At 26.3% G+C, this 13,335-nt stretch overlaps 6 protein-coding genes across 7 annotated transcripts in view; 3 read left to right on the plus strand and 3 right to left on the minus strand.

Annotated features, from left to right (window-relative positions):
• The window catches only part of LOC102678929 (cleavage and polyadenylation specificity factor subunit 4), a 2,554-nt gene extending 1,055 nt beyond the window's left edge, over window positions 1-1,499 (plus strand). The window contains exons 3-4 of the mRNA XM_006613859.2: window positions 102-291; window positions 377-1,499. Of these exons, the coding sequence (XP_006613922.1) occupies window positions 102-291; window positions 377-740 (554 nt within the window). The 3' untranslated portion in view covers window positions 741-1,499. The remainder of the gene's footprint in view (window positions 1-101; window positions 292-376) is intronic.
• LOC102678803 (drebrin-like protein) lies at window positions 986-3,845 on the minus strand. Its single transcript, XM_006613858.1, has 5 exons — window positions 3,461-3,845; window positions 2,910-3,078; window positions 2,611-2,843; window positions 2,364-2,541; window positions 986-2,295 (listed from the first exon to the last, which is right to left on the minus strand). The coding sequence occupies exons 1-5, from the start codon at window positions 3,541-3,543 to the stop codon at window positions 1,534-1,536; spliced, it is 1,425 nt and encodes a 474-aa protein (XP_006613921.1). The 5' UTR covers window positions 3,544-3,845; the 3' UTR covers window positions 986-1,533.
• Window positions 3,846-4,200: 355 nt separating this feature from the next.
• LOC102678675 (U6 snRNA-associated Sm-like protein LSm2) lies at window positions 4,201-5,024 on the plus strand. Its single transcript, XM_006613857.2, has 4 exons — window positions 4,201-4,271; window positions 4,345-4,412; window positions 4,484-4,574; window positions 4,673-5,024. The coding sequence occupies exons 1-4, from the start codon at window positions 4,269-4,271 to the stop codon at window positions 4,796-4,798; spliced, it is 288 nt and encodes a 95-aa protein (XP_006613920.1). The 5' UTR covers window positions 4,201-4,268; the 3' UTR covers window positions 4,799-5,024.
• On the minus strand, window positions 4,803-6,412 carry LOC102678531 (carbonyl reductase [NADPH] 1-like). The gene is made up of 4 exons (XM_006613856.2): window positions 6,234-6,412; window positions 5,829-6,089; window positions 5,516-5,754; window positions 4,803-5,428 (listed from the first exon to the last, which is right to left on the minus strand). Exons 1-4 carry the CDS (start codon window positions 6,249-6,251, stop codon window positions 5,119-5,121), a joined length of 828 nt encoding a protein of 275 aa, XP_006613919.1. The 5' UTR covers window positions 6,252-6,412; the 3' UTR covers window positions 4,803-5,118.
• A 289-nt stretch (window positions 6,413-6,701) lies between these two features.
• On the minus strand, window positions 6,702-9,686 carry LOC102678392 (ribonucleases P/MRP protein subunit POP1). The gene is made up of 3 exons (XM_006613855.2): window positions 9,279-9,686; window positions 7,829-9,160; window positions 6,702-7,758 (listed from the first exon to the last, which is right to left on the minus strand). Exons 1-3 carry the CDS (start codon window positions 9,400-9,402, stop codon window positions 6,710-6,712), a joined length of 2,505 nt encoding a protein of 834 aa, XP_006613918.1. The 5' UTR covers window positions 9,403-9,686; the 3' UTR covers window positions 6,702-6,709.
• Window positions 9,687-10,013: 327 nt separating this feature from the next.
• The window catches only part of LOC102678158 (cAMP-dependent protein kinase type II regulatory subunit), an 8,807-nt gene continuing 5,485 nt past the window's right edge, over window positions 10,014-13,335 (plus strand). The window contains exons 1-2 of one of the 2 annotated variants that reach the window (XM_006613853.2): window positions 10,014-10,682; window positions 11,073-11,164. In XM_006613853.2, coding sequence (XP_006613916.1) covers window positions 10,466-10,682; window positions 11,073-11,164 — 309 coding nt within the window. In that variant the 5' untranslated portion in view covers window positions 10,014-10,465. Of the gene's footprint in view, window positions 10,884-11,072; window positions 11,165-13,335 lie in introns of both variants that reach the window. The other variant, XM_006613854.2, reaches the window with a different exon arrangement.

Raw genomic sequence — 13,335 nt, forward strand, 5'->3', positions numbered from 1 at the left:
TATATTTTTATAAATATTCTTCTCTTTTTTAATATTTCTTATTTGTGATATTACTAAGTTTTCCCAGTATAGGTATGTTAAAATGAGTTATGAATTATTAGATGCTTGTCACAATAAAGAATGTCCATTCCTACATATTGACCCAGAAACTAAAGTCAGAGATTGTCCCTGGTATGATCGTGGATTTTGTAGACATGGACCATTATGCAGACATCGACATGTTCGTCGTGTTTTATGCATGGCATATTTAGCTGGATTTTGTCCTGAAGGTCCAAATTGTAAATTTATGCAGTAAGTTGACCATCGGTTAAATATATTAGTATATTAAAAAGTAATTATTATGATAATACATAAATTTAAAACTTTATATTTTTAGTCCAAGATTTGAATTACCAGCAGTGCAAGATATGCAACCTAAAGAAGGTAAAAAAGTAATGATCACTTGTCATTTTTGTGGAGAAGGTGGTCACAAAGCAATTTATTGTAATAAAATGCCACCTGATGTACGTGAAGCTCAAGTTAGACAAGAGATAGAAGGTAATTCTCATGCTACACATCACATGAATATCCATAATGGACCTCCACCAAGAGGGCCGCAAAAACCACTTGAAGAAGTCACTTGTTATAAATGTGGAACTAAAGGTCATTATGCCAATAAATGTCCAAAAGGTCATTTAGCATTTTTGAGTCATGCTGGGGGTAGTGGAAGTGGTACTCAAAATCAAAATTACCGTAGATGATTTCATTTATTTTATTTATATAAAATCAATATTGTGATTCTATTTTAATTTAGTATAATCATTCATCTGTAAAAATTTCTATATCATATAGTAAAATAAGTTTAATATAACTACTTTCATATTGATTCATGATACCAGCATCTCCGAGTGAAATAAAGCAACTGTTTATAAGAATTTTGTACTTTACATAAAAAAAAATTTAACTAAATTAAAGGATATTTTGGGTTAAAATATCATAAAGTACATACTATAACAAATTTAATTTATTGTTTAAACAATTAAACATGTTCCTAAATAGTTATTATTACATCCTGTAAATATATTTAAAGGATATTTGCTAAATTATTAAATATGCTATTTCTATGAGCGCATCGATTTTCGACGTAGAATGTTATAAAAAGATATATTTGTTTACTAATTTATTTAGTTTGTGACATTGAATGGGAAGACGTACTTCGCTATTTGTATATGAAGTGGCATTGTAAGATTATTAATTTTTTAAATCTTGTTCGCTAAAATATTAACAATATTTATCTTTTACGTGATTATTATTAGAAATATTGGTTTTCTTCATTATTGAATGTGCATTTATTTAAAACATAAATAATTCTCTTATTTTAATTAATATTATTATTGTTTTTTTTATATTCGTCGAAATACGTCGCATCTAAAAACTGTAAGTTATTGAAAAAAAGTGCAAAATTATTAGAATATTGAATGTCACTTTTTATATGCAAACAAGCAAGTGTGGTTTAATTGGAAAAAAGAACTATTTGCATAAAAATTGTTTTTATCATGTTGTACTATAATCAATAACTTCAACATAGTTAGCAGGAAAAAGTCCATAAGTACCATCAGGACCAAGACCTTGCCACCATCCTTCATCAATAGCATCTATGTGTGTAATAATATCTCCAGGATCAAATGTAATTTCCGTATCATCAGCTGCTTGATAATCATATAAAGCTCTTGCTTTCATTCCTTCATTATTTGGATCAAAATATAAGTACTGACCATCCATTTGACTGTATAATTCATTTTCAGTAACTACTTCTTTTGTCATTGATGGTTGCTGAGATTCTTCTAGTTCTGATAATTTTGATTCTTGAACTTGATTCGGAGGCGAAGATGTATTTGAAACAGTAGTAGTTACTATACTATCAACATTATGTGTTTTATTCTTTACTATTTTCGTTTCTTCCTGAACTTTAATATGAGATACATCCTTTTGTTGACTTTCTTCAATTGCTTTTTTAGCTGCTTCTACATGACTATTCTTCGGTATATATTGTTGTTGTACTGAAGAAGATTTCATTTGACCAGCTGCTGAATTCTGTTCAAAAACAGCTCGTGCATTTATTGTTCTTTGTGCTATTAATTGTTGCGTTTCTTTGCTTCTCTGTCGTCGCAACTCTTCACTTCGTGATCTATGATCATCATCAACATCATTGCTATAATGTTGACTCGCAGCTAATTGATTACGTAAATTGTTCGCCTCTTCGGCACGTTGTTCTGCCAATTTTTGTCGCGCTATTGAATTTTCTTTGGCAGTGACCTATAAATATTTAAATAGCATATATAAATATTGAATAAATAAAATAAAGTATATTTACTTTTATTTACTTTTTGTTCTCTGAGCAATGTTTCTTTTTCTTCTCTAGTTCTAATTTCTTCTTCAAGCCGTTGTCGTTCTTTTTCACATTTAATACGTTCTTGCTCTAATCTTTTTTTCTCCTCCATTTCCTCCCTTTGCCAGAATTGATCACGTTCTGTTGCATTTATTTCTTGTTCAGGAATTACTCTGCAATATATATTCTCTTTAAATTAAAAATTCTAAAATTGTTGTAATTAACATAGTAAAAATATATACCTGCGATATGTAGTTCCTACTGGACCTGTATTACCTTCATTTTCACCACGTGGTTCATTAAATTTATATGCTGAAGCTGTTGCTCTAGCAAGTTTTTCCATGATAGAATCTACTTCAACATCATCTTCAGAACGAGCAGTAATTGTTATATGAGCACCTTTTAATAATTTTTCTATATCTCTAATATGGTTTGCACAGGTACCCTTTCTAACAATTGGTGCTCCTTCTCCTTGCTAAAACATAGTTCATTTTAATATATAAATATAAAGTAAAAACAATAATCTTTTAAAAATTTTTACCCAATTTATTAAAAGACATTTTGGTAAGCTTGTTTTAGTGTCTATTACACGACAAAAGGCATACATGATATGACTACTATTTAAAGAATCAATCATTTCTTCTAGACCTCCATTTCCAGAACCAACCACTTTTAAATTATTAGTTTGTCCTTCATATCCAAACAAAGCCCTATAAATATATGTTATTATTATATCTTAATAAAAATTTGCATATTTATCATTTTATATTTCTTTTTTTAATTAATAATAAAATTATACATAAATAGTAATAAATAAATGCTAATAACACATAATAAAGACACTTTTTATTTAACTCAATATTATGATCATTTATTATTAAAAATGCAAATTATGTCTATTAATTTTATATTATTTCTATCGATCAAATAAAAAACATAGATAAAAAAAAATAATTAAATATAATTTATTTTGTAAATCTTTGAAGATTTAATTGAACATTTAAATTTTAAGTTTTATACATATAAGTCAGCGATTTTAGACACTAGACAAGATGATAAAATATAACATAAAAAAAAGATATGAAAGCCTACCAGTTAGTAGACGATTTATCGTCGACTACGCTGTGCCATGCAGCCACCAAAGCGTCTTTATTTTTTGTTAAATTAATTGACATCTTTCTCGTTTAATTCATAAAAAATCAATCATAACAACAAATCCGATAAAATTGCTACTGACAAATTAATGTCACAGATGCATCTTCACGTTTTGCCTTTTTGATAAATGTCAACGCCCTTCTGTTACCAACCGTAAAACAATGATCTTATCTATCAAATAATACGTTTAAATAGATAAAAAATTAAGTGAACTTTTATTTAAATCACGAATAAGTATAAGTTTTGACACATACTAAAACATATTTTAACAAAACTTTATTGATGAAATTCTTCAAGACTGTTCTACAAAGAACGATTAAATATGCATAATGCATTAATGGAAATATCCAATCAGTAAAAATAACACTAGCAAATAAGAAGCAAGATACAATTGAAATATTTTATATATAATTTTATATTATTATTATTAAATTATTTCTTATTTAAAAAATTATTTCTAAATAAACAAAAATTAAAATAAACTTAAATAAAAAGTTTATAATTCAATAATATTGACGAGATATTAAAGTCAATGTTTAACGATATAAATCTGAACATATAACGTGTGTAGTGACATTTTCAAACAAATTGTCATAATAGCAATTTTGTGCCGGTAATTGGAATTAATATAATTTTTAGTTTAAATAATTATTAAATTATATAATATATATTATATAATTATTTTCATTATGTTTATAAAATAAAAAAATAAGAAGTCTGAATAAAATTTTTAAGTTTATTAAGTATGGTAAGTTCATCAGTTTCGATTTGGCAAGTTAACCCCCTTTTTTTTTTTAATAACAAAATAATTTCATTTATAGTTGTTTTATTCGTTCTTCAAATCCTTGATCGGAAAGGACGTAGTTGTAGAATTAAAAAACGATTTAAGGTAAGACCAGTAGAAATATTTTTTTAATTTTTAATTTAATAAAATTATTTAATAAAACTTTTTTTATTTAGTATTTGTGGCACTTTGCATTCAGTAGATCAATATCTGAATATAAAATTAACTGATATAAGTGTAACTGATCCAGATAAATATCCTCACATGGTTTGTAATAATTTTAATCTTTCTAATGATTTTCTTAAAAAAAATATTATAAATAAAAAAAAAATTATAATAAGAAATAAAAATATAATAACTTTCAGTTATCTGTAAAAAATTGTTTTATTCGAGGATCAGTAGTACGTTATGTACAATTACCAGGAGATGAAGTGGATACTCAGTTATTACAGGATGCTGCACGCAAGGAAGCAGCAGTTCAAGCAAGATAATTTATATTATTATTAGATAAAAATATCTCTGATTTATTTTTTACTATTGAAATCAAGAATTATATACAATGAAATACAAACTATGAATTTGTACATCTATAAGTATATAAATTGAGTTTAATATTAAAATATTAATTTCTAATTATAAGAATTCTTAAAATTATTCCTTATTATATGTACTGCATATAAAAAAAATTATTGCTGTTCATAAAAGCAATAAATTTTATAAAAAAAAATGTTATATAAATAATAAAACAAATATTATTTTAGAAATAAAGAAATGAATATATAACAGAAAATCAAATTATATTGTTCTGCATTTAAGCTTTTGTCCAATCTACTAATGATTTATCGTACCAAATGTATTTACCCTTTATATTTGTATCTTCTGGCAATAATGCACAAAAAACAGGAGCCTCAGCACCTTGATCAGGTGTTAAAGTACCTCGATGACTAGTCATATCAGTGTCTACATAACCAGGATGTACAGCATTTACTACTAGATCTTGTCTAGAATCTGAGTTAAATATTCTTTGATGAACTCTAGCTAAAGCAGATACTCCCACTTTACTTACAACATAAGCAGAATTTGCCCACCCTTTTTCTAAATGTGTATTTGTCTTTGCAGCACTAAAAATATAATTAAAAATTAAAATATTTATATTTTAAAATATAATAAATTATAAATTAATATATATTTGTAATAATTTAACATACTCAACAAATTCATGCATAATATTGTCTAATTCTTCCTCTGTAAGATTTGGATTTAAAAATCTATTTCTTAGTGTTTCACTAGGAATTAATGATAAGTGACCAGAAGAACTTGATACATGTACTACACGTGCATGTGGTTTTAATAATGGATAAAGTTTGCTACATACTTTTCTTAAACCAAAATAATTTGTCTTCAATGTTTCTGCAGCTTGTATAGAAAAAGGTTCTTTAGCATCCATCTATATATTTAATAAAATATATATAACAGTATTTTTAAAAAAAAAAATAAATTAATAAATTAAATTATAATTACTTTAAATGCAATAGCAGCATTGTTAACTAATATATCAAGTCCTTTATATTTTTGTTCTAAATAATTATAAAAAGTAGAGATACTATTATCATCAGTAATATCAAGCTGATGAAATTTGGGTTTTAGACCTTGTTTTTCAAGCTGCTTAATCGCATTCAATCCTCGATTGACATCACGAGCTGTTAAATATACAACTCCATCAAATTGTTTGCAAAGTTTTTTTACGATAGCAAATCCAATGCCTTTATTTCCACCAGTTACCTAAATATTTCATAAATTATCTATATACAATATTTGAATAATTTAAACAAAATTGTATAATAATCGTAATAACAATAATCAATATCGATAAAACTAATAAACAATATATAATATTCTTATACATATAGTTTATACTATACTTACAACAGCTACACGTGTCATGTTGAATATTTTAATTAAACGATTTTTTATTATTGACTAATCAAGAGAGAATTAAATAGAATATTCTGGTAGTATTATATTTCAATAGACTGAATTACTGAATACAGTATAGTAAGGACATATCGATAATTGTGTATGTGTGTATGTATGTGAATATATATATGTATATATGTGTATATATATAAAACATTCTTAAATATAAAAATGTAAATATATATACTATATATACTATATATATTATAACTAAAGAAATTAAAAATGTTTATTATCAATTTTTTTTTTTTAATATATATTGTAATTACAATTTCTAATAACAATATATAAATACGACAAAAACATATATATACATATATATTCTTTCAGATACAATATTCAATAATTACAATTGAATTATAAATATTATAAAATTAAATATAATTACAAATCAATATTAAATAATAATTTATTACTTTTATTTACTAAGTTACTACTTCCAATGTAGCAATTCTATATTGTCTTGTTTGAATGTTTCTAATAAGAACAAAAGAATGTTTTTTATTAATCAACTCAATTAGGGCATTTAATGTAGTATACCCTAAACCTATACCCTTTGCTTTTGTAAAAGAAAAGTCACCCATTGTTATATAACCCATAATTTCCCTATCACAAGAATTTCGTACACTGGTACAATCTGGAAGATATAATTGTGACATTTTTTGGGATTGTTTGCATATAGCTTCACGACTTATTTCTAGTAATTTCTTAGATTTATCTTCATAATTAAAACTTCCAAGTTCTTTGTTTAATATTTTGCTTAATTTATTAATTAGTGTTTTTTTATGACGTATTCTTTGCTTTTTTAATCGTTTTAAAAATGCCAAATGATTCTTTCGTGATATTTTCCGAAAAGTTTCATTTGGATCAATATTTAATTTTTCGATAGGACCTGACCAATTTCTATTATTTTTAAATTTTTCTACATCTTCATTAGTTGGCATACATATTAAAGCAAACCTTTTGGGACATCCTTTCTTTACAATATATACTTTAACGCGAATTAAACAATTTTTATTTTCAAACGCATTTTGCATAGTAAGATTTGATGTATGATTTTTTAATATTTTATGTTTTTTTTTGTTATCTTCTGAACTTAAATTATCTTGTAGAAAGTTTAATAATTTACGATTTCTTAATACAAAAAAATCTTCTGTAGCTGCCCATTCTTTCATTAAAATTTTCCATTCACAAAAAAAGGGACTAGAAATTCCAAACTTAATAAAGTTTACACGTCTATTTGGTGGATAATGAAAATATTTTTCTTTTAATTCTAATTTAGTATTTAATGCTTCTCTTGCATATGCTGGTGTATCTGGATCATTAATATTTGAACATTTCATGTTCTCATATTCAAATGCTATAGATTTTGATTCTCTTAGAGCACCAACTCTTACACAACGAAATATGCAAGCAAGCCAAAATGGCATAGCCCAATTAGATGGAAGAATAATATCTATACTAGAACTTAAACCTAGAATAATATATTTATGAATATATATTCAATCATCATTGATAAAAATAGATGCATTGTTAATATTTACCTGCATTACCAATCCCAGGTTTTTGAATTAATAATATAGGTATCTTTGCCATGATTTCTTCATTAAAATATTTATCATTATTTAATCCTGGTACTAAACATTGGCTTCTTAGTTTGTTAATTGCACTTGTTGTTATATATGTTTTACTAACTTTTTCTCTTATTTTCTGTTCCCAAATTGGACTAAAATTTGCTTCTGCAATAGGCATTGATATTATTTCAATTGTTTTTATCTCTCTTTGAGGCTTGGTTCTTTTAACAGGTAAATAGAATCTTGGATCTAGAACCGTAAAACCAAGAACAATATTTGGTGGCAATTGACTAGGTGATTGTAATGTTTTTAGCACTTGCCATAATTGTTTTTGAATTTTTAAAGACTCAATATTTTCTTGATTGTAATATTCAATATGCCACGATTTATTATTATAGTTCTGAGTTTCACAATTCATTTGATTATCATCAAATTGCATTTTATCTGATTTTAAATGAAATATTTTATCAAAATTTGGTAAATGAAGAACATTGGTTAAAACATTAATGGTTGATGGCCCATAAAAACGAAATCGATTAAAAATATTTTTATGAATAATCATTTTACAATTTGTTTCATTAATATACAAAGAACATTCTGGAGTTTGATTATTTGAATTAGAAATAAAATGTTCGTCGCTTGATTTAAATCCAAAACTAAGAATAATTTCTGTAATAAAATCATTTAGAAAAGATGGATGCACCCAAATCCATATAGTTCTTAAATCAGAATAACTTGGTCTCCATAAAAAATATACATAACCAATTGGAAATTGAGGATAGCCATTTTTTTTATAAAACATTACAGTTCCTTCTCGAGTGCCTGTAATAAAAATTTTTGCGGCAAATGTTAATTCCAATGGATTGCAATGACTTTTTAATGTTTCTTTTAAAATTTCTTCAAGACCATTAATTTCCACACATGTATAATATGAAATATCTTGCATCAAACAATGTTTTGCTATAGCACGATAATTAGCTTTAAAACATTTATCGTTCGCATAATTTGCAATTTTGTAACCCCATTTTTCTATCATATGAAAACGTTTTGCATGCCAAATATGAGTCTCTAACCAAATTTTATTTCTTTGTCTTCGTTTATATTCCGCTAATAAATTACGTGGTCGCCTACGATATCTACGTGATGGTCTTTTAATTTTTGGCGGCAATCCAGATTTGGTCATTTGATTTAAATGTGCTTCCTGTAATCTGCGCGGTAAACGTTTAACATTATGTGACATAACGCGCCTGCGCATATACACGGGTAATTTTTGAAATACAAGTTTCGTTTGTTGAGGATTTTCTGTAAATAATAATAATATTAATTAATATTAATTTTTTACATAAGTGATATAAATTTACAAAAGTTTGTTAAAAAAGTTATGGTTTATTAAATTAATTTAATATATTAGTTAAAATACCTATAGAATAAGTCATTGCAGCAATTTCACTAGCTCTTGCAGAAACAAGTTTCATAATATGAACTTCATTCGGTAATTTTTGTGATCCACCCAAGAATTCGTCAAATTGTCCTGTCTCCGCCATTTTTTTTTATGGATGTTTAAATATTGTTTACATTGAGTTAACCTGATATTCTTCAAATTATTATTTAATAACTTATTTACAAATTAATATATTATTAATTCTATTATTCATCCTAGTGATATATATGTATAATAATTGTAGAAATAATTTTTTAATGTACAAGTTAATTATGTACTTATATATTGTATATTTCTTAATATTATTCTAATTCTTGACAAGATACACGTGTTGAGATTTACTTACTTAAAACATGGCTAAAAATACTAATTTAAACATAGAAAGGTCGATGGATTTTGAAATAGTCAAAAATATTTAAACCGTTTGCCTGTAGGGGGCATTTTTCAAGTCAATAAGAATTGGACTTAAAGGAAATAAAATCGTAATAATTATTTATCAAAGTGTGTACTCAACATGCGTTGACCATGTTACATTTGAAACATTCACTAACCAATAAGAAGAAGGTTAAGCTCAACGGTACATCAAACATCAAGACTTTCATTGGCTCAACGAATTCATACGTACGAACAATATCTAAAAGCAGTGGAAATCGAATACTATGTGGGAGTTTACTGTTGGTCTACAATCTATACATTTGCTTTCGTTCAATGATGTTCAATTTGCCTATTATTTGCCAGTTAAATGTTCAGTATAATCCTTCTGGTAATGTCAAGATTCTCGCCGTGAAATAGTCGCCATCTTTGCGACTGAGTCGCATCTCTTAATTTGGTTCGTTGTATGTTCCGCGCAGCTTTATGTAGCGTCAGAGAAAAAAATCATTGAAAGTTAGTGTCGAAGTAAAACGGTTCGACGAGACTGGATAGTGTTCGAGTTGTATCAAGAGTGTAGCTCAGCAAAAGTGGGCGGAACGCATGGTCTTACGTTCTTTTAGCCTCACTGCAATACGTGATAAGAAAATTTTTGCATTTGATAAGTGACACATCGAATTCCTGTTACTTGTTCATGCAGTGACAATATATTAACTTATATAATTTATCAGTTGATCATTTACCGGCGTATGCTATTATAGTGTGTGTTTATTCAAACATCGTTTAGTGTAAGAAAAATGAGTTATCAACGTAACGCTAGCAAGATTATAGTGCCAGACGAATTGCGGGACGTTCTGTTAGAGTTCACAATTAGCTATCTGTTGGAGCAACCAGTGGATATTATCGACTATGCCATAGCTTTTTTCACGCAACTTCGGGAAAGCCGTCAAACTCAGTTGATTCAAGCCCCTGCGCAGACCACCACTTCTACGCCGGACGAGTCTGTCGATGAAGGTAAGCCAGTAAATTTTCATTCGGGATGCGACTTCTCATCGTGTCAAGTATTCCTCCTGAAACCGAGTGATATACTTATTTTCAGAGATTTTAAGTGCATATTTGCGATATTTTATTTTGATTTCAAAATTTGATCGGTGTATTAGTGATTCTTAACAATTTTATAAAAAAATTTATATACGTATATATCAATGGAAACGGGTAGGATTTTTCCCGCTTAATTTATACTTTTTGTCCATGTGCTCTTTAAATTTTCAACGAATTAATTTAGGAATTAATTTAATTAATCTATTTTATTTATTTTTATATATATATAAACCAATAAGTTGTTAACAAATATTTGTAAAAAAAATATTAAAATTTTATATTCAAATATATTTTTTCTTACAGAACCACCAATTACAAAGTTGGCAACAAGAAGGAAAAGCGTTTTCGCGGAAACATACAATCCGGAGGAAGATGAAGAAGATGAAGGTCTCAAGGTGCGTTTTATATTTTCTAACTTCACATATTTCATGAGTTTTAATTATTTTCAGCAATATTTTTTTTTAATCCTTTATATCCTATGTACTTTTAGTCATATTATACAAGGAATTATGTTATCGATAAATTAGTCTTAAGCAAAAATTATATGAATTGATAATCAATTATTATTATCACATGATGGAAGATTCGATATGATATAGAAAACTTATTATTTAGTAGAAATTTTATTAAATTTCTTATAATTTAAATTAAATATATTAAGACAAGTTAAAGAGATTAAGAAATAAACCCTTTATTCTTGTATATTGGAACAAGAATACCGGACAAGGATAGAGTTAACGTGTAGATATATAAAAAAGACATATATATATATGCAGACACGTGTACCAAGTGTATAAAAGCTAAATATGGATGCTTTATGATTCGTTTGAATAATAACATACGGCCAATTGCTTCTAAAGAAATCATGTGATTTCCAGAAGACATTTCTATTACGATTCTAAGTTTTGTCGATTTAATGCATTGATTGACATATATCAAAACATTAAAAGCAATGGCATTTTCTTTTTTTTTAAAATATAAACGTATTCAGGCTGTGCGGGTGACGAAACGGGATGATTTACTTTGCTCGACGATGCGAACGATGTACCTTTGTGACGTCAGAGCGCGTGTTCGATAACCTGCTACCGACGTGACTTACATATATATAATATATATACATATACACGTGAACGTGTTTGTGAATGAGAAAGAGGAGAGTGAGAGAAAAAGGGACATATGGGAAAGGCATGTCAAATTGGAATTATATTCAAAGCATTTCATAAAGTAACATGATGATCTTGATTATTGATAACTTGAGTCAATTGGAAAAATCATCAAGAATAATGGATGGATCATCATAACATATAATTTTTTTTTTTTTATTATGAAATATTAAAAAATTAAATAAATTCTATATAATATATAAGATATAAATTTTAATTTTTCTATAAATTGTTTAATTTTTATAAATTGTTAAGATTTTATATTAAATTGTTTAAGATTATTAATATTTTATATATAATTATATAGATTTTTTAGATCTTTTATTGCTGAACTAATTGATTAAAACAAATCAATATATATATAATAGGGCAGATAATCGAAATTATTTCTCTGTGAAATATTGATACGTTGTTCGAAATAATTGGATGATCATTTTTTTAAATGGTTAGTAACTAAACTACATATTCCATGTTTAAAAACCTTATATTTTTATACATATATCTATATGTTAGCATAATAAACTAATAACTTAATATTAATTAATAATTTTCATTATATTAAACAGAAATGATTTTAACATTTATGTTACAATTCGAATATTAGATTAGAATCAAACAAGTTTTAGAATCAAACAAAATAATAAGTTTTACTTTTAGCAGATCATTCTATATCATGTACATAGTGTAGTTGAGTGATCGATGCATAAGGTGCTCAGTATATAGCATTTCTCGAAAACGACTTTCAGCTCAATTTTCAATTTCCTTCTCCGTTCGTTTTAATCGAAACAATTAGATAATGTCGCTTCTGACGCATGTTCTTCATCACTGTTTTGAGTTCATCGCTTCATTTTATACAAGTTTCAACTCAACATTCAATACCATTGAAAACTGGATTATTAAACTCAGAAAACTTGCTCTTGAAAATTAATATTAATTACATGCATAAACATCATACAATTAATTATGCAAATGAATGAATTGAGAGATATGATTTCTCGTTAGAAGACATAGTGCAAAATAATACATATATTCTTAAGATCATTGAGAAAATTGTACATGTAATAGAAGCAAATATAGAAATAAAAAACGAAAATTAAAACTCGATATTATTTTTGTGAACATTGTACATGTAATAGAAACAAATATAGAAATAAAAAACGAAAATTAAAACTCGATATTATTTTTGTGAAGATAAATTAAAAAAATTATAACAGACACAATGATTCTTTACTTATTTCGTTTTTAAAATTAATTTAAATGAAAAAATCAGATAATATAAAATGAAATGAGGTTTATTTATCATGATACTGAATTTCTAAAAAAAAAAGCTTTAAAACAATTGTAATAAAATATCTATCACATATTATATCACATATTGTAGCTCATTCAGGATATATATATAT

This window comes from Apis dorsata, unplaced genomic scaffold (genome assembly GCF_000469605.1).
Source record: "Apis dorsata unplaced genomic scaffold, Apis dorsata 1.3 scaffold_163, whole genome shotgun sequence".
Lineage (NCBI taxonomy): Eukaryota > Metazoa > Arthropoda > Insecta > Hymenoptera > Apidae > Apis > Apis dorsata.

What these genes read in the sequence shown, in the direction of transcription:
- LOC102678803 (XM_006613858.1), bottom strand. Translation starts at nt 3,543, where the DNA reads ATGTCAATTAATTTAACAAAAAATAAAGACGCTTTGGTGGCTGCATGG. An exon ending in AATGTCTTTTAATAAATTGG is followed by an intron (nt 2,844 to 2,909) that starts GTAAAAATTTTT and finishes ACTATGTTTTAG; the next exon opens with CAAGGAGAAGGAGCACCAAT. An exon ending in CATTGCTCAGAGAACAAAAA is followed by an intron (nt 2,296 to 2,363) that starts GTAAATAAAAGT and finishes AAATATTTATAG; the next exon opens with GTCACTGCCAAAGAAAATTC.
- LOC102678675 (XM_006613857.2), top strand. An exon ending in GAATTAAAAAACGATTTAAG is followed by an intron (nt 4,413 to 4,483) that starts GTAAGACCAGTA and finishes TTTTTTATTTAG; the next exon opens with TATTTGTGGCACTTTGCATT. An exon ending in CAGATAAATATCCTCACATG is followed by an intron (nt 4,575 to 4,672) that starts GTTTGTAATAAT and finishes AATAACTTTCAG; the next exon opens with TTATCTGTAAAAAATTGTTT.
- LOC102678531 (XM_006613856.2), bottom strand. An exon ending in ATGCTGCTATTGCATTTAAA is followed by an intron (nt 5,755 to 5,828) that starts GTAATTATAATT and finishes TTAAATATATAG; the next exon opens with ATGGATGCTAAAGAACCTTT. An exon ending in ATTATGCATGAATTTGTTGA is followed by an intron (nt 5,429 to 5,515) that starts GTATGTTAAATT and finishes TTATATTTTTAG; the next exon opens with TGCTGCAAAGACAAATACAC.
- LOC102678392 (XM_006613855.2), bottom strand. Translation starts at nt 9,402, where the DNA reads ATGGCGGAGACAGGACAATTTGACGAATTCTTGGGTGGATCACAAAAA. An exon ending in TGCAATGACTTATTCTATAG is followed by an intron (nt 9,161 to 9,278) that starts GTATTTTAACTA and finishes TATTATTTACAG; the next exon opens with AAAATCCTCAACAAACGAAA. An exon ending in ACCTGGGATTGGTAATGCAG is followed by an intron (nt 7,759 to 7,828) that starts GTAAATATTAAC and finishes ATATTATTCTAG; the next exon opens with GTTTAAGTTCTAGTATAGAT.